Genomic DNA, 23,998 nt, shown 5'->3' on the forward strand with positions numbered 1-23,998 from the left:
CCAGCCAAGCGTTGTCCCTGCCCCCAGATCCAACTCCAGGGCAGATGGCAGTATGGCCATCTTGTCCTGGGTGACCTTCTCAAAAACTTCCCCAGGAACAGCCAGCCACAGGGCAAAGCAGGGTGTCCACACTAGATGGCTGAGGAAAGGAGGATGGTGTGACACCAACCTGTCCTCACCCCAACAGGTAACATAGAAGCCCACTTGGAACTAACTGTGCCCCCTACGTCCCCGTACACCCTACAGAGTCCACCTATCCTGCCCCTCCCCTCCCTTCTACCCCAGACCCACCCCACACACGCACACAGACGAACACAAACACACAGGAAGAATCAAGGGGACGCTGATTTGGTTTGATCGCTAAGACCTAACTAAGGAACTACAGTCACCAGGAGTTCCCTTGCCAGCCAACAGGGCTGTTCTAAGAGAACTGAGGAATGAGAAGAACCGAGGGCTAAGCAGGGAGCGGATGGAAGAAGGGAAAGGGGAAGAGTCAAGCTAATCCTACTCCCCACAGCCCCCCATGTCACGGTGACCGGAAGAGTAAAGAAGGGAACCCACAAAGACACAGCCCTTACTTAGAAACCCTGACAGACAGACAGCAAGACGAGTCTGCTCCCCAATCCCACACCACAAACACATCTCAGGGCTCTTAAAGACTGCACCCACCCACCCTGCCCCAAGCCGTAATAAAGTCACAGTTCAGTGGAATATTCTCCCTGGTACTAGAGCAATCCCCCACCCAACTTCCTATCCCTCTCCTTGCCAATCCTACCACTGTCCTCACAGCCTCGGCCCCTCCTCCAGCAGCATCACCCCAGGAAGAGGCAGCTGCAGTGAGGTCTCCACCTCCAGAGACCTGGGTCTAGCCCTCAGCCTCCTAGTCTCTCGGGCTTTGCTGAGGGCCTTTGATTTTATACAGGGAGAGAAAGAGAAAAGGAGGGTGGGAGAGACTTCCTAGTGCAGTACAACCAAAAAATATGTTTAAAGTCTTAAAAAAAATAAACATAAAGCAGCCTTCTTCCCCAGGCAACTAAACAGAAAGAAGTTTGGTTTTTGTTTACTGCGACACACACATGAAATCGAGTATACAGTCCATGCAGTAGCACAGCCATTGGAGAGGACTTCCTGATGCTGGCCCCAGTGCAAAACAGTCCCAGCAAGGCCGCCTGTGGGCCATCGCTGCCGCCGCCGCCACTGACACCCTCTCCTCGGCCCCTAGCCTGACTTGAAGAGGAGGATGGCCACTTGACCCAAGTAAAAATAGATGAAGTGCTTCGTCTCGTGCGTGACGTAACTGCCAAAATTCCGGCCCACGATGCAGTGCCAGGTGGGATTATATTTCTTGTCAAACTCCTACACAGGGAAGAAAACACAGAGAGGGGTGGTCAGGGCTGCGGACGGACGGCGACTCGGGACGGGGTCCCTCCCAGCAGTTCCAGCGCGTGTATCTAGTTGTTCCCACCCACCTGGGCCGGTGTCCAACCCCAGCCCTGCCGCCCCAGCCCAGGGCCTCAGGGCTCAGGTCTAAGACTGGCAACGGTACTCCTCCCTCATCAATAATGGAACGCCACAAAGGCTCCATTATTCCTCTCTGCCAAGCCTCTAGCACTCTACACCCTGACCCTCTCTCCATCCTCTAGTCGCCCCACACCCAGACCCGCCCACTCTGTGGATGTCATACAGCACAGGAAAGTGGGACCTGGTCACTCACTGTCTCATACATTACTAAACCACCACTCCACCCAGGAACAAACGGGGATACTGAAGTACCAGGGAACAGTTGTATGGCACCATGTGTGATATGCCCACTAATTCCCTCCCTCAACACAATCCATATACTTGTCTAACTTCCTAAAAGCACCCACACCACACAATTCCAGGAGGTACTAAGGAACAAAGAAAGCCAAATGTAACTCCAATCCTGATTCTAGACTGTCTGAAGGAGGAAAGCCATCACACACTCACGCACACTCTCTCTCTCTTTCACTCACATACACACACCCCAGCCACATAAGGGTTCCTCCTCCTCCTCCTCCTCCTCTTGTGCTGAGAGACTATGAGTCTATTTTCTCCTGCTGGGTGAACTAGCAAAGACATCATGTAGGACTGACTGTGTACCCCTAGCTCCATACAAAGGGAAGTTTTCATGACTTCCATGTCTGATTCTATCCTTCAAGGGTAGGAGAACAAAAGTTCTGTGAAACTGGAGACCCCACTGAGCACATCTTACTACTAATGCATACTGCCACCACACTCTTATACATCCTTTTTAGAAGTCCAAAGCTTAGAGGACCAATGACTGGGCCTACGCCTCTAGTTAAGACATGGGTCTTGGGGGCTGGAGAGATGGAGAGCAGTTAAGAGCACTGGCTACTCTTGCAAATGCCCCAGCACCCACACAGTGGCTCGCAGCCACCTGGAACTCCTATTCCAAACAACTTAATCCCCTCTTCTGACCTCCACAGGGACCAAGCACACGTGTCAGACAGACATACATGAAGGCAAAACATTCATACAATAAAAGATATAAAATAAAAAAAGAACAAAACACATGGGTCTTGACTGGAAATCAGGGGCCCATGCTATTACCCCTGGTTCAGCTGCCTCTTCAGTGGTAACCATTTCCACTCAAGTATTCATTTAGGACTTTTTCTTCTAAATGTTTACATTCACTTGTTTATTTGGGGGTGGTGGAGTATGCCACAGCACACAGGTGGAAGTCAGAAGACAGCTTGCAGGAGTCCAGTTTCTTCTTCCAACCATGTGGGTTTCTGGGATCAAACTCAGGTCACCAGGTTTGGCAACAACCCCCCTTGCCCAGTAAGCCATCTCACTAGCCCCATTTAGGAATTTTTCAATAACCGAACTCTAATGTTGAGCCATTTTTATAAAAATTATACAGTCAGCCCTCTACATCTGTGGGTTCTAACCAACCATACATTTAAAATATTCAGGAAAAAAAAACTACACCTATGTTGAACCAGTACAGATTTTCTTCTCTATCATTTCCTAGTAGTCCCTACAGAAATCAAGAGACTGAATATTCAAGGTCATTGGTTGGTTGGTTTTTTTCCCCCCTTGGCTTTTCCCAGACAGGATTTCTCTGTGAAACAAGTCCTGTAACTTGCCATATAGGCCAAGCTGGCCTTGAACTCAGAGATCTGAGAATGTAGGGAGGGGGTTGTTGGAGTTGGCTCAGCAGTTAAGAACACTTGTTGCTCTTCCAGGGACCTGAATTCAATTCCCAGCACCCATATAGTAGTTCACAACCATCTGTAACACCAGTCCCAGAGGTTCTGATAGCCTCTTCTGGCCTCCACAGGTATCAGTCATGCACTGTGGTACAGAGACATACACACAGACAAAATACTCATACACGTAAGATAATCTTTTAAAAATAAGAGAACATAGGGAGAATAGTAAATATTGCAGATATGCAGACCCTAAGTCTTTTTTAGGGAAAAGGAAATGGTTCATATCATGAGGATTATAAAGGATACACCACTGTAAATGATGAAGGTCCCTAAAAATCTGTTCAGAATCATCCAGTATTCATTTAATGTTATTTAATTTTGAATACTGAATAGTTCTCATTACTGGGACAGTAATATTAGTGCTGAGGTTTCTCTGCACAGTATTCCCTTCCCTAATGCCTTACAGTGACATAATTATTTGTAAAACTAACCCAGCGTCAGCAGAGCTCTTATCAAGAATCACTAAGGTGACTGCTTTGGCAATTCAGAATCACCCCACAATCCAGCTGCTTTACACAGCTGCAGGGTTTTGTCTGAAGAGCTACACCTAGTTTCTCAGAGGCTGCCTGCCCCGACCCCCACCCCTCCAATGCAGCTCAGCTGTCGATCCTCACTCATGCTCCTGGCTTACCTTCTTGATATAGGCAGCAATGTCCTTCTCTATGTTGTATTTCTCCATGGCCTGTGTGGCGCAGTCAACGGCATCCTGTTGCATGTCCTCAGACATGTCTGCGTTCTTGATCACTGCCTTCCGGTCAGACATGGTGACACTGCAGTGGGAACAGAAACGTAAAGCTGACAACTTCTCAACAGTGTGGCCAAGAGACTGAGGTTGGGAGCCTCAGGGCTGGAGAGTACTACAGAAGGTGGAAATACAGGAAACACAGACAAGAGACATCAAGAGGAAGCTTATGCTGGGCATGGTGGAGCACACCTTAAATATCAGCACCTGCGAGACAGAAGTAGTCGGATCTCTGAGTTCAAGGCCTGCCTGGTCTACAAACAAAGTTCCAGGCCAGCCAGAGCTACACAGTAAAAGCTCCATCTCAAAAAAAAAGGGGGGGGGGTGTTGGGGGGGGGTAAGACACTTACAAGCTTTCAGCAGAAATATGGTCTTTACTTCTTGGAAATACAGGGCAAGTTTAAACAGAAATGTAGATGTAAGATGTCATGTTTTAAAAACACACAAAAATAAATGGTCTCACTCTTAACAGATATGTATTTCACACACTCTGAACTGTAGCACAACACCGATTACACCCCAACTGTATCCTTCAGCAAGTTCATTACCTGTGTGTTTTACGCCACTGTCTAGAAAATGGGATTGCAGCGTTACACTAAGGATAAAACCAGCTGCTAACACCCAAACAGATTAATATCATTGGTCTCACAGCAGAAAACACCTGCTAGAAATTAGTGTCCCTGGTCTCTGGTCCTGCCTGTGAACACTTGAAGTCTCGAGGTCATCTGGCCTTCTGTATCGATTACTTCCATTTTAGCAATGAGGTCAGCTCTCAATTGGAGGTTGTTTAAGAATTAACTAAGGTTATACGAGAGCATCTGCAAACAAGGAGAAGTCTGTGCAAGAAGGCTGTCTGTCCATCAGCCAGACTCAACCAACACCTGTTTTTATAAATCCAAAGTTTTATAGGAAAACATTACAACAGCAGAGCTGAGTCCTAAAGACTATTCTGCCCCCAAAGCCTAAATAAATATAAAATACTCACTGTCTCCTCATAGAAAAAAAGGCCAACTCCACTTTGGTACAAAAAAAGGAGCTTCATACACAGGGTCTAGTGGCAAAGAGGTAATCATGACCTCTTTAATTATTGGGGGCTGGCACACTTCTAACTAGAGAATCCGTCACATGCCATCACACCCCATCCTTCCTCGTTTCCACTCTCCTTACTACCATGTTCAATCTTTAAAGTGCAATATAATTGTGGAATTCCAGAATTTAGTCACAGCCCCAACAATGATTTGTCATTTCTCCGAATTTTTGCTTCCTCATGTAAAAATTATTTTTATTCATTCCAAAAGCATTAATGAAGGGAAAAGTTGGAGAAACATCTTATTATCCTGACAGGAAAGCCGAGAACTTTCCCTTAAATAAAAACAGGGCCAGGTGTGGTGGTTCACACCTGAAATTCTAACACTTGAGGGGAGAGAGGTAGGAAGACCAGGCATTCAGAGCCAGCCTCAGCTACCATGAGACCCAATAAAAACACAGGACCGAGGACGGGGATGGAAGAGGGTGCGCCGCTGACATGTGAGGACTAAGGAAAAGGTTGTTAATATTTTTATAGCCTTGTTTCACGGCCCGGCTTTCTGGGTCATGACATTCACCATCCAGCAGGCAACCAGAGTTCCCAAGCTGATCCTGCATGGACCCTTCTACCCTGGCAGCCTCTGGTTATGTGAGCTACTTTGTAACAAATGAAATGAGCCACAGAATCCTGCCCCTGTCCTTGACCAGTCCCATCATCAAACACAGCAGTACTGATTCCCCTCACCTCAAGTCCAAAAGCGCCACTGGCTGTGGTCTAGCCCAATGGAGGAAAAAAAAAAAAAAAAGATGCTATCCCCTGAGTCAGCCTGACACCCGGCTACAACGGAGCCTGACTACTCCGGGAGAGATTCCTGGTATGGTTCCAAGCAGCTACTTATCTGAGTCCACACTACCCACTGGGTGAGATGAGAAGAACTCAGAACACCAAATGCACAGAATGTACACATGACGGCTGCCAGGCAAGGCAACCCTTGACTGAACCCAAGGCACCTTGGCTTGACACTGTCAAATGAAGACTTCTTCCACTTAAGCAGACACTGGCTAGTGTTTAGATCAGAAGGCCCCAACCCCTTACCCCAGAGAAAATTTGGAGCTTCAAGGAATCTGTGGCGGTGAAGAAAAGGTCAAGAGATGCTGCTGTTCAAGGCTGACTAGCTCTATGACCTTGGGCAAACAATCACATTTAAAAACAATGGCTGGAACGAGAGAAACGGGGCGATCTCCATGAGGTTCGAGCAAAGCAAAAGGCATCGATGTGTCTAGACCTTTCTAGAAGTGAAGAAACAACAATGTCACCCGGTGGCCTGTTCCAGGTTACCACTCAGAAGGGGGCACTGTTTACAAATCCAGAGGTTGGGGGTGGAGCCTGGCTACAGACAACGAAGTATGAAATTGGCACCATTTTGCCAAAAAAAAAAAAAAGCTCACCTGCTTCACTGCCTCATTCAAGTCCAAAGGATCAACTTTGTCACAGTAATTAAAAGCTATTTTACTCTCCGAGAGAGAGCCTGCGATTACATAATGCTGGTCTTGTGACTACAATGCCACGATTCTTCACCCCTGGCCCCTCAGGCGTCGCAGAAAGGTGAGGCCGAGCCCCAGCAACCCCTATCCAAGGTGCCAGAGAGAAAGGAGAGGGAGCTGGATGCCCAGCTAGCCTTTCCTTCCCGGGGGAGGGGGAGTGGAGAGGGGGGGCAGCTGGGCCTCCAGATAAAAAGATGGCCAAAGGGCCCCAAGCCAGCTTCCTGAGTCACGAGCCAGTAGCTCCTGTGAAAACGAAAAGGAACACTCCAGGACAGTTCTCATCCTGTCCCCGGTCTTGCGACAAAAAAAAAAAAGGCCAAGCCTCCAAATGCCACGGGCTGCCTTGCACCATTCCTTAACATGTACAAACGTTATCGCTTCGCTTTGGATTTCCAGGGGGGCCGTACCCCCCACACCCCCACCCACACCCCCACACACCCCCCATCCCGTCCTCCAGAGGGCAGCGACCACGAAGGGCAGCAGCATCTGGGGATTGAAAGAGACGCATCCGCCGCCCCGCCGGGTCCGCAAGGCCGCGGCCAGTCCTCCGCCCTCCCCGCGCCAGGCCTGGAGCGGCGCCGGAGTGACCGGGCGACCTCTCTCTGCAGGAAGGACGCCCCGGAGGGTGGCGGCGGCGGCGGGAGAAGCCGCGTCATTCCCGAGCCCTCTCCACCCGCTCGCCTCACACCCCTAGAGGCCTCCCCGCACCGCGGGCGGGCTCCCCCGGGGGGCTGCGGGGGCCTCCGGAGCTCGGGCCGAGCAGGGCGTAGGTAGGTAGGTAGGACTGGCCCCGGGGGCCCCCCCGGCTCACCGTCACGCAGGGCGAGTCCGCACAGGCCCCTGGGGAGCAGCGCTGGGCTGAAGCAGAGCGCGGGGCAGGGGCGGTGTCCCCTGGGCTCGTCCTGCAGCAGCAGCCACTGCCGCCGCGGTGTCCGCCTGCTCCCCGCAGCCCCGGAGCCGAGCGCTCGCGCCGCCGTCCGCCCTCCCGAGCTCCCCCGGCCGCCCGCGCTCCGCCTCGCGCCGCCCGGCAAGCCCGCCCGCCCGCCCGTCCGTCCCCGCTGGTGCGCTCTCGCCGCCCGCTCCGCTCCGCCGCTGAGCGCGGCCGACGCGCGGCCCTGAAATAGAGCCCCGCCCCCGCCCCCCGGCCGCGCGCGCCGCCGTCCGCGCTCCCCATTGGCTGCGCCCGCCCGGCCCCGCACTGCGGGCTTCTCCCCGCGCCGCTCTCGCTCCACATCTTGTTTCCTCCCACAATGCCTCGGGGCGGAGGAGGGGGTGGGGAAGGGGAGCTGGAGGAGGTGGGGCGGGGGGAGGGCGCCACGGGGGCCTTTGGAAGAGGAGAAAGGAGCATGCCGATCCCCCTCCCCACCACCACCACCACCACCTCTCTCGGCCCAAGCCTGGAGAGGCCAGTCTGGGGAGGTATCAAGAGAGGAGGCCCAGAAAGGGGGAGAGAGAAGGGGGGCGTGGAGACCCCAGATTTCAAGGGAGAACGGGAGAGTGGAGGGGTGGAGATCTCAGACTCAGAAAAGAAGGCCTCCAGGTCCCAACTTTGGAAAGAGGCGGGGAGGGGACAGAAACCACCAGGGATGAAGGAAAACACAGGACGCTGTCTGCCTCGGCTGACACTTGTGAGCAGAACAGCCAAACCCCATGGTAAAGGCATAAGCAGTCCTCAAGGGCCCCCCTTGCCCTCACATTCTGGAAAGGTCTCTTGCTTCTAGCTCAGCCTTTGCTCACGAATCTCATGGCCATTCTCCCTACCTGTAGCTGGGACCCTAACCACTATCTTCAAAAACAGTGGAGGTACAGCCGCTGCAGTTTATGGCCCTTGGGTTCTTTGGGGATAGAGGTGAGAACCATCAGCTGTCAGTCATCCCCACTTGTCCAGTTAAACAGGACCAGAAGGAACTGAACGGAAGGCTTATAGGTATGAGCTCTGAGGTGTCTTTAAAACCTTCATCCATTGGTGGCGCACGCTTTTAATCCCAACACTCACTTGGGAGGCTAAGGCAGGTGGATCTCTGAGTTCCAGGCCAGCCTGGTCTACAGTGCGAGGTTCAGGACCACCAGGGCTACATCAAAAAACCCTGTCTCAGAAAAAAAAAAAAAAAAAAAAAAAAGTAGACAGTACACAGATTCAGACCCCTTGCCAGGTCAGTTCCCTTGGGCTACAACTGGAAAACTTCAGGCAGGAGACACTGTGGGGTGTGCATGTGTATGTGTGTGAGTGTGTTCTGTTCTCCAAGGTTTTTTTCATGGTATTCCAACCCAGAAGAGACAGACACCAGGAAATGTCTTTTTTCTTCCCAAACCTTGATTCACAAAGGGTCTATCTAAAGGGTGTGCGTAATAGAGCCTTCAGCGGGAGGTCAGACATTCTGGCCACTCTGGATGTTAGCAAATTGCCTGGCACAGCTCCCGTGTCCATCTTTTTCTCCCCCCTGACCTAAACCGTGAGTGAGAAGTCAGACTTGCTCTGGACTTGCTCTGGCCTTAGCCCGCCCTGCTTGGGAGTATCATAATTGAGTATTCATTATGTGTCAGACAAAATGGAAAATCATCCCCTCGGGTTTCTGCATTCCACAGCTCTGTCTTTTCCCATCTTCAGTCAGGGACTCAACCGGGCAAAGGCCTGGGGTATCCCTACATCCAGGGGGTATTCTGATGTAAGCCTGTGTTAATGAATGAGGGGTGGAGTACATGTGGGGAGGGGCTAGAGGATGGATCATCCACCTGGGGCTTTTGTGGAGTAACACTTAGGGACTTCTTGGAGAAAGAGAGCTAATACCCTCTTTCCCCAACCTTCATTAGCTTCCAGCCCCTTCTAAGGTCTGAAGGTCACAACTGTGATGTATGGTTGTGCAAGATGTTCACTGCCCAAGGACATCCAATGGAGAGAGCAAGTGGGAACGAATCTATGGCATACACTTGCTTCTTGGCATGTCTTGATACAGGCCGGCCAGCATTCCACCAAATGACCTTTTCCAGGGTGCACAAAAGTGATTATGAGCTTTGATGACCCTAGTGTGTTCTCCCTGTGCCTCTTGCCTGGAGTAGAGCAGAGAGAGATTAATTATTCTTACTGTGGATTAAAATGGGTTGGAAATAGAAGATAAAACTCTCAACAAAAGTTAAACTAAGACGTGTGGCCCTTCAGAAATTTCGGTATTGAAGTGTGTGTGTGTGTGTGTGTGTGTGTGTGTGTGTGTGTGTGTGTGTTGGATGAGACTTGTTAAAACAGTATGGTTTAAGGTTTAAGGTTGGGGATGTAGCTCAGTGGTAGAGTGCATACTTGCCCAGCATGCTCAAGGCCCTGAGTTTGATTCCCAAACAGTAATATAGTTTATAGATAACAACTAACCTGTCTAGAGCCCTCACTCTGGCAGGTTCTAAGTGTTTCGAATGGAAGACATTCTATTCTACCACACTACACTGGTTTTCAGGTGAACTATTACTGTCCCGCTTTGGGTGAGTTGCTGTTAGCTTAGTGTAGGTCGGTAGTTTGCCTAAAGTCACCCAGCCGGTCATCTGCAAGATTTAAGCCCAGCCTGTCCCAAGTGCTGACAACCTTAGCCATTAGACTACTGTGCCACCTAACAGTGAGCTAAAAGTATAGAGGAGGGACTTGGCTCTCGGCCATGGTCCCCATGGAGGCTAGAAGAGAGTGTCAGAGCCCTGGAAGTGGAGTTAGAGATGGCTGTAAAATGCCATGTGGGCGCTCGGAATTGAATCCAGATCCTCTGAAAGAGCAGCTAGTGCTGTTAGCTCCTCAGCCCCCTCCAAAGCCTTTCATTTTTTTTATTTAAGACCATGTCTCACTACGTAGCTCTGGCTGTTCTGGAACTCACTGTGTAGATCAGGCTGGCCTCAAACTCACAAAGATCTGTCTCCCTCTGCCTCCCATGTGCTGAGTTTAAAGTTCTTTTTTTTTTTTTTTAGCCCAAACATTAATATCTCCAGGAACAGAGTTTAGGAAACTTCTACTATACTAATTAATGCTATTTATGCAAAATGCTTACTACCTAAGATAATTACTAGGCAGCATTGCAACTATGGTAATTAATATATTCCCCGAACTTGGTAGATGTCTCTTTGCCAAGGCTCTTTGAAATTGCCTGGTTTCCTGTTTCTTTGCGATCAGTCATGTCTTTTGACTTAGAAGGGGTTGATTTCTGTCTCGTTTGTGGGCCCTTAACCCTCCGTCTGTTTTGATTTCAGGGGTCCTCAGATCAACCCTCAACTTACAAGTTTCACCCATATTCATGTTTTTTAACTATGGCCTGGAACCTGGACGCTCTTCTCATCCTCAGATTTCTCCACACAGACCCCGCAGACTCTACACACACACACACACACACACACACACACACACACACACACACCACATCTGATGGTTAGCAGTGTTGTTCCAGGAATGGATTCCTTTGATTCTAACCCCTTTCTTTCCACCATTCAAAGCTGTGAAATGTGCAGATTTGGCCAAGCTATTCAGATCACAAACTTTCCTTTTCTTCATCTATAAATTGGGAATTATATCTGCTTTAAAGAGTTAAGGGGGGAAATGCATGAAAACCCAAGTGCCTGGTCCACGGAGCTGGCAAATATTAGCTGTCATCACATTGTTTCCCTTCCCTGTAGTTCTTATCTCCACTCAAAGCCCCATGCACAAGCCAGAAAGCAGGGAACCTCCCTGGATTCGCATCTTCCTCTTAAACCCACCGCATATCCATCATGTTCTCCTCCTGGCTGCTTTTCCAATGCCTTACATCCAGCCCACTCACTACTCATCACATCTTGGTTCCTTGCCTTTTACTCTAGCCCAGTGGTTCTCGGCCTTCCTAATGCTACAACCCTTTAATACAGTTCCTAATGCAGACCAGGCTGGCCTCAAACTCATAGATAACCACCTGCCTCTGTCTCCCATGCACTGAGATTAAAGGCGTGCATCAGCACCGCCCCTCGAGTTCACTTATTTTCTACAAAACCTAAGAATATAATGACCCCCAACCATACAATTATTCGATTGCTACTTCAACTGTAATTTTGCTACTGTTATGAATCGTAATGTAAATAGCTGATATGGAGGATCTCTGATGTGCAACCCCTGTGAAAGGATCGTTTGACCCCCAATGGTCTGCTCTACAGTAGGAATCTACAGCAGACATCTCTTTCCTGTTCAGAATAAGGACTTTGCCCTTTTCCATAGCATGCCCCCCCTCCTTCTACACACACACACACCTCTCTGTTTGCCAGGTCTCCCCACACTTCCCATCTCATGCCTGCTGCTCCTCTAACACCTCAGCTGCCTGCATTTCCCACATGCAGATTCCACAATCTTTGTTCAACTAGCTCTTCCCCGCTCCCTTTCCTTCCTGGCTCGCTTTCCTTCCTGGCTTACTCTTAAATCTAAGATGCCTTCCTTCCCCAAAGCTCACAGGGGATGTGTACCTGTTGTGGGCTCTGTAATTTCCAGAGCTCATCACTAACCACTTCCTATTAAACTTGTCAGTCTTAGGTCGGCCTGTCGTTTCTTGAGGCTAGGGGGTCACGTGAAAGTTCTGTGTATATTGAAGGACCTAACACAGTTCCTGATGGTTAGCAGTGGGAAGTTTTCCTAGGTGTTAGGTAAACTGGGCATGCCCATCAGCGGCTGAAAAGCACAAGTGGAAGAACACACCTCCTCTTCCAGGTGTCCAGGCTCCTGTTTTCTCTCTCCCAGAACCAGCAATGCATGCTGTTTACACTGGGCTCTGCCTGCCCAGAACAAACTGCTAGCTAAGATAAATCACTGTCAGCACTGGGGAAAGTCCAGCCTTGATTTCTAAACCGACTTCCTCCTCACTTTCTCCTGACGGGTTAACTGGGATCCTTAGGTAAACTCCAGCTGAATGAGTCACCCACAGGTCCAGACCACAGGCTGTGGAGGTGATAGAAGTCATTTGCCAAGCCCTTTATCAGGTAAATCACTTCAAAGGCTACAGGAAACTGGAGAAGGGTATGCCTGGGCTACATAGTGCGTTCTGGTCCCAATGGTGCTGCAAAATGAAACCCTTTCTTAGAATGAGAGAGATAGAGAAGAAGGGAGAGGAGAGGAGGGTGAGACGGAGGGAGAGGTTATGAATCATGATAAGGGAGACCTTGTCCTTACTGTCATGAAAACATACACACTTTCTTATCCTCAGTCTCAGGGTGAGACGGGAACAGTGAGATGGGCTCATAAGAGATTTGTACAGGCCGGGCGGTGGCGCACACCTTTAATCCCAGCACTCGGGAGGCAGGGGCAGGCAGATCTCTGTGAGTTCGAGGCCAGCCTGGGCTACCAAGTGAGTCCCAGGAAAGGCGCAAAGCTACACAGAGAAACCCTGTCTCGATAAACTAAAAAAAAAGAGAAAGAGAGATTTGTACAATCCCCCCCCCCCCACACTCTCTCTCTCTCAACAATGCTGGAGATTGAATCCAGGGCCTCACACATGCCGAGCAAGTGCTCTGCTCAATAGTATCCCTAGCCCTTCCGTCTTCCTTGTTTGAGATACTTTAAAAAAAAAAATTTCTGTTCTGGGCATCAAACCCAAGGCCTTGCCCATGCCAAGCAAGAAGTCTATCACTAAGCCACACCCCCAGCCTTCTTTTGAGGATAATTTTGAAAAACATAAAAACCAAATAAACAAACCAACCTGAAAATAAACACTTTGATTCGTCAGGCATACTAAAATGTAGTTAAGCTAGCAAAGACCTTGGGGGGGGGGGATCTTTTCACTAGGAAAATGGAGGCCTATTTTACATTTCAACATAAGGTAGCCCTGCTTTCTTTTTTTCCACATTTATTCATGAGTGAGCCCATGCTACAGTGCTCATGTGTGGATGTCAGAAGGCTAAGTGGGCAGTTTTTGTCAATTTGATACAAACTAGAGTTACCTAGGAAGAGGGAAGGAACCTCAATTAAGGGGTTACTTCCATCACCTCGGCCTGTGGGCATGTCCGTGGGTCATTTTCTTGATTAATGATTGATGCGGGGCAGCCCCGCCCACTGTGGGCGGTGCCACCCCTGGCCCTGTGCTAAGAAAGCGGACTGAGCGAGCCATGGAGAGCAAGGCAGTAAGCAGTGTTCCTCCTCGGTTCGGCTTTAGTTCCTGCCTTCCATGCCTGCCCTGATTTCCTCCGGTGAAGAACTGGTGCCTAGAAATAATGAAATAAGCCTTTCTTCCCCACGCTGCTTTCGGTCATGGTGTTTTTCACAGCTATAGAAACCTAATACATGAACAAGTAGCAGGAATCATTCTCGCCTTTCACCATATGGGGCGCGGAGATTAAAGTCAGGTGTCCTGGTTGGCCACAGGTGCCTGTACCCACTGAGCCATCTTGTCAGCCCAAAGCTAACATCAAAAAAAAAAAAAAAAAAAAAAAAAAAAAAAAAAAAAAAAAAAAAAAAAAACTTAAGGTGCGTAAGTTAGTGACTTTAAATATGTATTCAGCCAGGCATGGTGGCGCACGCCTTTAATCCTAACACTGGAAGGCAGAGGCAGGTAGATCTCTGTAAGTTCGAGGCCAGCCTGGTCTACAGGACAGTCAGCGCTGTTACACAGAGAAACCCTGTCTCAGAAAACAAACAAACAAAAAACCAAACAAATAAATATGTATTCATCTATCTTTGTAGCTGGCACCCTATCAAAATTTAAAACTCTTCATCACCCCCAAGAGAAGACCTTCTGGGTGTGGTAACCCGTGACTTTAATCTTAGCACTGGGAGGTAGGCAGATCATTGAGTTCAAACCCAGCCTAGTTTACATGGCAAGTTCCAGGACAACCAGGGGCTACGTAAACTGTCTGAAAACAGCAACAACAACAAGAATCATTACCATTGGCAGTTACTCTCCCATTCCTTTCCAATCTTTGCCAACCTCCTTTCTACCAATCTGGACTTGCTCCTTCTGGACCTTTCATATCAATGGAATCATACAGTATGGGCTCTTTTATGGCGATTTTGCTAGGAAAATGTTTTCAGGTTTGCATGTTAAAGTGTAAGCCAGTACTTTATGTTATGACAGTGATTCCACTGAACGAATATACTATACTTTGCTTTCCCAATCGTTGATGGACATCTGAGTTTTTCTGTTCTGGCCATCAAACCTAAGGCCTTGACCATGCTAAGCAAGAAATTCATCACACTTTCTAACTTTTTGTTGTTGTTGTTGTTGTTTTGTTTTTTGTTTTTTGTGAGACAGGGTTTCTCTGTGTAGTTTTGGTGCCTGTCCTGGATCTCTCTGTGTAGACCAGGCTGGTCTCGAACTCACAGAGATCCGCCTGGCTCTGCCTCCCATGTGCTGGGATTAAAGGCGTGCGATACTGCTGCCCTGCTACTTTCTAACTCTTATAAATAGGCTGCCAGAAAGAGTAGTGTGGCTAAAGTCTTCATTTCTTTTGGTTATGGAATTCCCCTCTCTCTAGGAGTGGAATTGCTGGGGTTTTTATGGCAACTTCATGCTAACCTTTTGAGGAATAGCCAGATTGTTTTCTCAAGCAACTATACCATTTTACATTGCTACAGGCCGTGTAGAAGATTCCAGTCTCTTTATGTCTTCATCAAGACTTATTATTTGACATCTGTTTTTATTTATTTGTTTGTTTGTTTATTTGAGACGGGGTTTCACCATATATCTCTGGCTGGCCAGGAATTCACTATGTAACCCAGGGTAGACTGGAACTTACAGAGATTTGCCTGCTTCTGCCTTCTGAGTGCTGAAATTAAAGGTGTGTGCCACCACAGCCTGCCATATATGTATGTATGTATACATGTATTTGTTAATTTTGAGATAGGGTCTTATGTAGCCCAGGCTGGCCTCAAACTATGTTTGTTGCCAAGGATAACTTTGAATTTCTCATCTTTCTGCCTCTACTTTCCAAGTGTTTGGATTACAGCCGTGTACCACACACCACATTTTAATTATTGGACTTTTAAAAAAAGTGTGTGTGTGTGTAAGTGTGTGTGTGTGTGTGTGTGTGTGTGTGTGTGTGTGTGTGTGTGTGTTAAAGGACAATTTGTGGGAGTCAATTCTCTTCTTCTATGATGTGGGACCCAGGATCAAACTCAGGTCATCAGGCTTATCTGCTGGACAAATTATGTAACCTCTTTTTAAAATTTTTAAAAAAATTGTTTTGTTTTTTGAGAAAGTATTTCTCTGTGTAGTCCTGGCTGTCCTGGAACTAGCTCTGTAGACCATGCTGGCCTCAAACTCAGAGATCTGCCTGCCTCTGCCTCCCAAGTGCTGGGATTAAAGGTGCGCACCACCACCACCTGTCAATGTTACAGACAGTCTGATGGCTGTGAAGTGGTATCTCATTGTGTTTTTCATTTGTGTTTCTTTGATAGCTAACAGTGTTCATCATCTTTTCTCATGTGTTTACTATTTGTATATCTCATTTGGAAAAATGTTTGCTCACATCCTTTATCCATTTTTTAATTGGATTATTAGCATGATAACTTATTGAGATATATGTATTTTAAATTATTTTTATTACTTTTAATTATGTGTCTCTGTATGTGAGTGCAGGTGCTTGCAGAGACCAGAGGAGTCGGATCCCCTGGAGCTGGAGTTACAGGTGGTTGTGAGCTGCCTGATGTGGATGTTGAGTGCTGGGAACTGAACTCAAGTCCTCTGGAAAAGCAGTATGTGCCGTTAAGCTCTGAACCCTCTCTCCAGCCTCCTTGTAGTCTTTATATATTCTAGATACTAGACCCTCCTAAGACCCATGGTTTATAAATGTTTTCTCCTTTTCTGTGAGTTTTATTTTCAGTTCCCTGACAGTACTTTGAAGCACAAAAGTTTTAAATTTGGACAAAATACAATTTGTCTGTGTTGTGAAATATTAATTTAAGATATGTTACATTTGTTTAATGATGTAAAGATGTGTTGCATTCTTTTATGTTGCATTTGTTTAACTCTGTGAAGCTGTGTTACTTTGCCTGTCTAAAACACCTGATGGTCTGAACGGCCAATAGCTGGGCAGAGAAAGGATAGGTGGGGCTGGCAGGCAGAGAGGATAAATAGAAGGAGAAATCTGGGAAGAGGGATTGAGGGGTGAGAAAAGAAGGGGTCAGCCACCCATTTAGACATGGAATAAGAAGGTGAGAAAAGATGTATAGAAATACAAAGAGGTAAAAGCCTAGAGACAAAAGGTAGATGGGATAATTTAAGAAAAACTGGCAAGAAACAAGCCAAGCTAAGGCTAGACATTCATAAGAAAGAATAAGACCCCATGTGTTATTTGGGAGCTGGGTAGTGGGTGCATCAAAGAGCCAAAGAGTTTTAAAAAGACAAAGCAGCAACATGTCTGTGTTTTCTTTTCCACTTATGCTTTGAGATCATGTCATGTGATCCCCAAATCACAAAGATTTACTCCTGTATTTTCTTCTAAGAGTTTTAGTGCTTCCGTTTTTAGGTCAGTGATCTGATTTATTCATTTATTTTTAGACAGGGTATATAGTCGTGGCTGGCCTGGAACACACAGAGATCTGCCCACCTCTCTGCCTCCTGAGTGCTATGTTTAAAAGACCTGGCCTGGGTGAATTGTTATACGCATGTAAGGTAGGGTCTATATCCTTGTTTTAGATGTGATATCCAGTTATCCTGTGTCGTTAACTGAGAAGAGCTGAAAAGACCTGTCTTGAGACCCTTGTCAAAAATAATGACTATAAATGTAAAAGTTTACTTCTGGACTGTCAGTTCCAACGTACTTCAATACGTTGACCTAGTACTGGCCCTTCTGCTGTCACTGAACTGTTTCCATTACTAAGCAGCCAATGGGCTCCCCCAGCTTTGCCTTTCTCAGGGTTTGGTTGGGGGAAGCAGAGCAGGCTTAGCTGTGCACACTTTGGCACCTGGGAGACTGAGACAGAAGGAGCATGAGTTCCAGGCCAGCCTTGGCTACATAGAGAGTTCTAGATGAGATTGGGCTGCATGGAAAGACACTATTTCAAACACAAACACAACCCACTGATCCATTCTGGGTCTTTTGAATTTATAATTTATCAGTTTATATTAGAAACTCTAGTTGAGGGGGGTGAAGGGATAGCTCGGTGATTAAGAATGCTTATTGTTCTTCCAGGGGACCAGTCCACAACATCTACACCAGGCCACTCACAACTGCCTAGAACTCTATTTCCAGTGGATCACACATACCCTGGTCTCCAAAGGCACCTACATGCATAAGGTGCACATAAACTCACATAGGCACACAAATAGACATAAGTAAAAATAAATCTTTTTTAAAACTCTAGTTAATATTTTAATGGGGATTGTATTAAATCTGGGAAGTACTGCCAGCTTGGCAATATTAGTTTTCCCATGTTCTCAAGATAGTTGGAGACATACATATCAACACAGGTGAGACTCCACTGAGACATGTGACTAGGAATAAGCCAAGTGCTCGGAAGGCACAGAATTGGAGGCAACCACTTTGCCTGAAGAACCGGGGAGCAGAAGAGCTGACATTTGATATAAAAAGTGGACGGGGTTTAGGGGGAAAGGAACGTTCTTCAGATAGAAGCACGTGGACTCAAGCAAGGAATGGTGGAAGCCAGATACATGAGGAGCGCACTGTGCAGAGGAAAAGAGTGGATGAGAGGCGAGAGCCGGACCTTGACAGGAGCCAAAGGATGAGCCGAGGAGCTAGAGTCTAATCCTAAAGAACCTACTGCAGGGCTCTGAGCACAGAGGTGCCATGATGAACCTTCCTTAGGAGTTATAGCCTAGATCTTGAACGCCCCTCCAAAGGGCCACATGTGGAGGGTTTGGTGCCCAACCCCCGGAGCTGTTAGGAGGTAGTGGAGACTCTAGAAGGTAGACCTCGTAGAAAGAGGTTAGGTCATCCGGGATGCACTCTTGGAGGGACTACTTGGAAAGAGCATTGTTATTTGGTTGGCTCACCCCCTCTGTCTGTCTGTCTGTCTCCCCTTCCTGACTGCATGAGGTACCACACGCTCCTGCCATGGACTGGCACAGGCCCAAAGCAGCAGAACCAACTGACTGGAATCTCTGAAAACATGAGCCAAAAAACCAAACCTTTCCTTGCTGTAAGTTGATAACTACAGGATTTTGTCACAGTTTCAGAAAGCTAACCCAGGAGGAATAGAGACAGCAGAAACCGAAATTTGTTTTCTGGGGCTCCATGGTGGTAGAAGCCAGCAAAAATGGCTGCCTGCCTTCTCCACTGTTAGTCAGGTTCCTGTCTGATCTCCCTCCCTTCTGTGGGCTTCTGTGACCCGGCGCTGCCCTGGCTTTACCCTACCTCTCTGGTTACTCCCTCCAGTTTCCTCTGCAGGCTCCTCTTCCTCTGCCCATCCTTCAAATGTGGTGCTCCTCAGAATTCTGTTCTGGACCCTGTTCTCTTCCTTAGTGATCTCACGTTGCCATGGTTTCCTAGCCAGTCATCAACTGGTAACTTCAAGTCTATTGACAGTCTTCCCAGACCAGTCTTTTAGATTCGTCAGTTTTAACTGACCATTGGATGTTTTTATATTTACCAGAATTACGTCCAGTTGTGAGCAGAGGAAAATTCTATGTCCAACAGTTCAAATAAAGTAGGACCTTGTGTCTTTTTTGTAGGGGAGGGGGCTTTCGAGACAGGATCTCTCTGTGTCACCTTGGCTGTCCTGGAACTCACTCTGTAGACCAGGCTGGCCTCAAAACTCAGAGATCCGCCTGCCTCTGTCTCCTGAGTGCTGGGATTAAAGGTATGTGCCACCACCGCCTGGCAAACCTTGTGTCCTTTTAAAAAATATATTTTTAAATGTGCATATTGGTGTATTAGTGTGTGTTTGTGCGTGCACACATGCACACATGCTGCAATATGAATGCAGATACCTGAAGGGGCCAAAGGGAACACTAGATTCCTTGAATTACAGACAGTTGTGAGCTTCCTAATGTGAGTGATGGGAACCAAACAGGTTCTTAACAAAGCAGTACCCATTCTTGGCCATGGAGCCATCTCTCCAACCCTTAGACGTTTATTTCAATTTTAGATTAAAGGAGGCCAGAGGTGCTAAGTCTGAGTCTGGTGTAATGTCTCCCTAGTCTCAGGGTCTCAGGACCCTTCTGGTTTCCTGCCACCTTCACACCCTCAGCTTTACTTCATGATCCAAGATGGCTGCTCAGACTCCAGAATGCTTTGTCCTTAGAGACAGTTTTCCACAGTCATACCACATGTGCTTATACGCCACCAACTATAACTTAGTAAGAAGGCCAACACAGCTATAAAGTAGACTGATGGATGTTTTTGCTTATTCTGAGTGGCCATGTGGCCAGTCACACAATTAGACAGGTGAGTATTGAACATCAGTTTTTATGTCTGTATCGTAGATTCTCCATCAGTACCACATGTCCAGGGGCTGGAGAGAGTAAAGTGCTTGCCACGAAAGCATAAGGGCCTGAGTCCTCCTCCAGCAGGTGTGTGAGAAACAGGCATAGTGGAATAGAGTAGTAATCCCAGCACTGAGGAGGGAGAGATAGACAGATCCCTGAGGCTCACAGGCTGCCTAGCCTAACCAACTGCCAGGTCCCAGGTACCAGGGAGAGATCATGTCCCAACAAACAAGTGGATGGCTCCTGAGGAATGATACCCAAGGCTCACATACATACCCACATTCATGTGCACCAACATTCACATGTGCATGTACTCATAAGCACACACACACAGTTGGGGAAGGAGTTAAGGCATCTCAGAACACAACATCTCCACCCCATCCATACCCACTCACCCCAAACCTCTCCCTGACTTCTCCACCTTAATATGGTCCCAGCAATCAGCTGGTTGCCTAAGGCAAATCCTGAGAGTCCTAGCTCCAAACTATCCCCTTGTCTAGCTCCTCAAGCTGCCAGCATCTCCAACAGCATGCCGGGCCCCCTTCTCTCTTTGCTCCTCTCACACATTCTGTAGATCCACATTATTCAGTCTGGGAGCAGTAACCATGCGGCTCTTCAGTGCTCAGAGGGAAACTAGTTTAATTTGAAACGTGTTTTGGGGGCCGTGAGATTGCTCCACGGGGTAAGGGCACTTGCCACCAAGTATAATGGCCTGAGTTTGAGCCCCGGGACCCACAAGGTGAAAGGAGAGAGCTCTCACAAGTTCTGACCTCCATGCATGGGTAGCGGTGCATGAGTAACCAATTATACACACACAATGAATAAATGTAATTTTAGAGAAATGTGCTGGTATAAAATTCATGTCAAATTTTGAAAAATCAATATGAAAAATCTTATACTATATTGATTATATGTTAAAATAATATTTTAGCAGTCAGGCGGTGGTGGCGCAAATCTTTAATCCCAGCACTCAGGAGGGAGAGGCAGGTGGATCTCTTTGAATTCGAGGCTAGCCTGGTCTACAGAGCAAGTTCCAAGACAGCCAGGGCTACACCGAGAAACCCTGTCTCCAAAAATAAAAATAAAAGGAATAATTCCACCCAAATCTGGCTTGAACCAATGAGTATATTGGGGCTACTTACAACTTACAGGGAAGGGTTATTTACAGGATCGTGGATGGCTCCAAGGCAGGTACATCATCAAAAAGCCCCACCCCAGCATAGATAAGGACCCATGACATCTGCATCCTGGAGCTCTCTACAACGTGGAGGCAGCTGGGTCCTCTGGAGTGCCTCCTCTCACCAGCTAGTCACAGATGATACAACCTTCGGGAGAGGCCTTGTGAATTGTGCACCTTTTTGAGCCTTCTAAGTTTCCTTAAATTCCTGAACTATTCTAGAGTCTTGCAAGCCTCCCTCTGGGAGGGAGTGTTTCCATGAAGGGGAAATACCTATACAAATCTACAACTCTCGTCTCTCTACCTCACTTTGTCCCACAAAGGTATCCCCTTTCTTGGACAATCAGAACTCCGCCTGCAGCCTTCACCGTGGTATCACCAAACACCACTAGAGCCCCAAATATCTTGGACATGAACTTTACCACTGACCCACGTGCAAGGCCTCAAAATGGGTGGAATGCACCCTGGAGGCCCTTGCTCCTGGTCCAGGCTCTGAATGACTCAGGCTTTATCAGCCTTGCCTCCACAGCCCTGTCAAATCACACAAAGCAATCAGTAGTGCCTGAAGCTCCCAACCTGGAAGGCTGCAATCCCATCCCCAGCAGCTGCCTGGAGCAGCAGAAGAGACTGTTGATTACACACGCAGCTTTGTAAGCTGCTCTTCACTCATCTATGAATAGTCCCTTCCCTTCCTTTCCCAGGATGCCTTGGAAAAGGCAATGGGAGGCCGGAATCCTTCAGAAAGTGAGTACTAACTCCCTATGTTGTGGAATATTAGTTTAAGAATGAATGTCTTACCTTCATTTATACTATGGAATATTTGTTTAATGATGCAAAGATAGGTTGCATTCTTTTATGTTGCATATGTTTTTTGTTTGTTTTGTTTTTCCTTTTTTTTTTTTTTTTTTTGGTTTTTCGGGTTTTTCGAGACAGGGTTTCTCTGTGTAGCTTTGCGCCTTTCCTGGATCTCACTCTGTAGACCAGGCTGGCCTCAAATTCACAGAGATCCGCCTGGCTCTGCCTCCCAAGTGCTGGGATTAAAGGCGTGCACCACCACCACCACCAGGTTTGTTTTGTTTTTCCAAGACAGCAAGACAGGGTTTCTCTGTGTAATAGCCCTGGTTGTCCTGGAACTCACTTTGTAGACCAGGCTAGCCTCCAACTCACAGAGATCCACCTGTCTCTGCCTCCCAAGTGCTGGGATTAAAGGTGTGCACCACCATGCCTGAATGTTGCATTTGTTTAACTCTGTGAAGCTCTGTTGCTTTGCCTGTCTAAAACACCTGATTGGACTAATAAAGAGCTGAATGGCCCATAGCTAGGCAGGAGAAAGGATAGGCAGGGCTGCCAGGCAGAGAATAAATAGGAGGAGAGAAGGGAAAAAAAAGGAAAGGAAAGAAAAGGAGGAGAGGAGGACGCCAGGGGCCAGCCACATAGCTACACAGCCACACCAGCCACACCAGCCACACAGCCAGCCACAGAGTAAGAAGGAAAGAAAGAGATATAAAATAAAGAAAGGTAAAAAGCTCAGAGGCAAAAGGTAGCCAGGATAACTTAAGAAAAAGCTGTCTAGAAACAAGCCAAGCTAAGGCTAGGTATTTGTAAGAAAGAATAAGCCTCTGTGTATTTATTTGGGAGCTGGGTGGCAAGTCCCCAAAGAATAAAAGAGAAAAAAAAAACCCTACATTCATATTATACAGTTGGGGGTGAGGGTGGGCCCTTTGGACAAGTCTTTGACCTTGCTATGATTCAGAGCCATTCAGTCATATATGCATTCCTTCACTCAAAACACATTCACTGAACCCCTAAAAACAACAAAAAATGTTGTGTGATAGGCAAAGCGCAGAGCAAATCCTAAGCAGAGAAAGGAAATGTTGGTAAGGGCAGCTGTTTCTTGAGATGCAGTTTAGTGTCGTGGATAAGAGCATAGGCCTTGGAGGCCAAATCCTGACTTTGTAACTTATTAGGTGCACAACCCTGAGAAGAAGCAGGGATACTTTGAGGTTATTGTGGGGTTAGAATAGAGTAGGTGCCCGATAAAGAGCTACCATAATGCCAGGCGGTGGTGGCACACGCCTTTAATCCCAGCACTTGGGAGGCAGAGCCAGGCGGATCTCTGTGAGTTCAAGGCCAGCCTGGTCTCCAAAGCGAGTTCCAGGAAAGCAGGAAAGGCGCAAAGCTACACAGAGAAACCCTGTCTCGAAAAAACCAAAAAAAAAAAAAAAAAAAAAAAAAAAGAGCTACCATAGGAGGGAGGCAGTGTGTCGCGGGCGCGGGGTGTTCCTGGGCAGCAGCAGGAGGGCAGGGTGTGTTGAACAGTGACGAAGGAAGAAGATGCAGGATTTATATGCAATTCCCTTTGGCCATTGCACACCCTGTGGACAGAAGAGGAGGCCAGTCCACTGGGACACTGAAGGTTACGAACAGCTTAAAGAACAGTACGATGACACAGACAATTTTCACAAGACAGCACGCACACCTAGCACCAGCTAACACTCCCTAAATTTAGAGTCACAGTCGGTGAGGTCAAATGACAGGGTCTCCAAAGTTAGGGAGCCAGCTCTGGGGATTTGCTTCGCTGTTGGCCTGTGTTCTAGACTCTGCTCATCTAGAAAGGTCCATTCCTGCTGTCTATGGCTGTGATAAAATGGACCAAAACCAACTTGAGAGGAAAGGGTTTATTTGGCTTATCTGTCCAGATCACAATCTATCACTGAGAGAAGCCGAGGCAGGAACTCAAGCAGGGCAGGAACCTGGAGACAGGAACCGAAGCAGAGGAATGATGCTTACAGGCTTGATCCTCATGGCTTGCTCGGTTTGTTTTTAAGACATCTGAGGACCACCTGCACAGTGGTCATGCCACCCACAATGAGCTGGACCCTTCTGCATCAAT

The 23,998-nt window shown here is 47.6% G+C and overlaps 1 protein-coding gene across 3 annotated transcripts; it reads right to left on the reverse strand.

The window, feature by feature from the left end:
* Positions 1-1,044: 1,044 nt before the first annotated feature.
* Dynll2 (dynein light chain LC8-type 2) lies at positions 1,045-18,963 on the reverse strand. 3 transcript variants are annotated; one of them, XM_059271479.1, is made up of 3 exons: positions 18,856-18,963; positions 3,889-4,027; positions 1,045-1,356 (listed from the first exon to the last, which is right to left on the reverse strand). In XM_059271479.1, exons 2-3 carry the CDS (start codon positions 4,018-4,020, stop codon positions 1,219-1,221), a joined length of 270 nt encoding a protein of 89 aa, XP_059127462.1. In that variant the 5' UTR covers positions 4,021-4,027; positions 18,856-18,963; the 3' UTR covers positions 1,045-1,218. The 3 variants fall into 3 exon arrangements, with proteins under 3 accessions (XP_059127462.1, XP_059127461.1, XP_059127463.1); XM_059271478.1 differs by lacking the exon at positions 18,856-18,963 and adding an exon at positions 7,382-7,535; XM_059271480.1 differs by lacking the exon at positions 18,856-18,963 and adding an exon at positions 6,475-6,608.
* Between the last annotated feature and the right edge of the window lie 5,035 nt (positions 18,964-23,998).

Source organism: Peromyscus eremicus, chromosome 8a (genome assembly GCF_949786415.1).
Source record: "Peromyscus eremicus chromosome 8a, PerEre_H2_v1, whole genome shotgun sequence".
Taxonomy (NCBI): Eukaryota; Metazoa; Chordata; class Mammalia; order Rodentia; family Cricetidae; genus Peromyscus; species Peromyscus eremicus.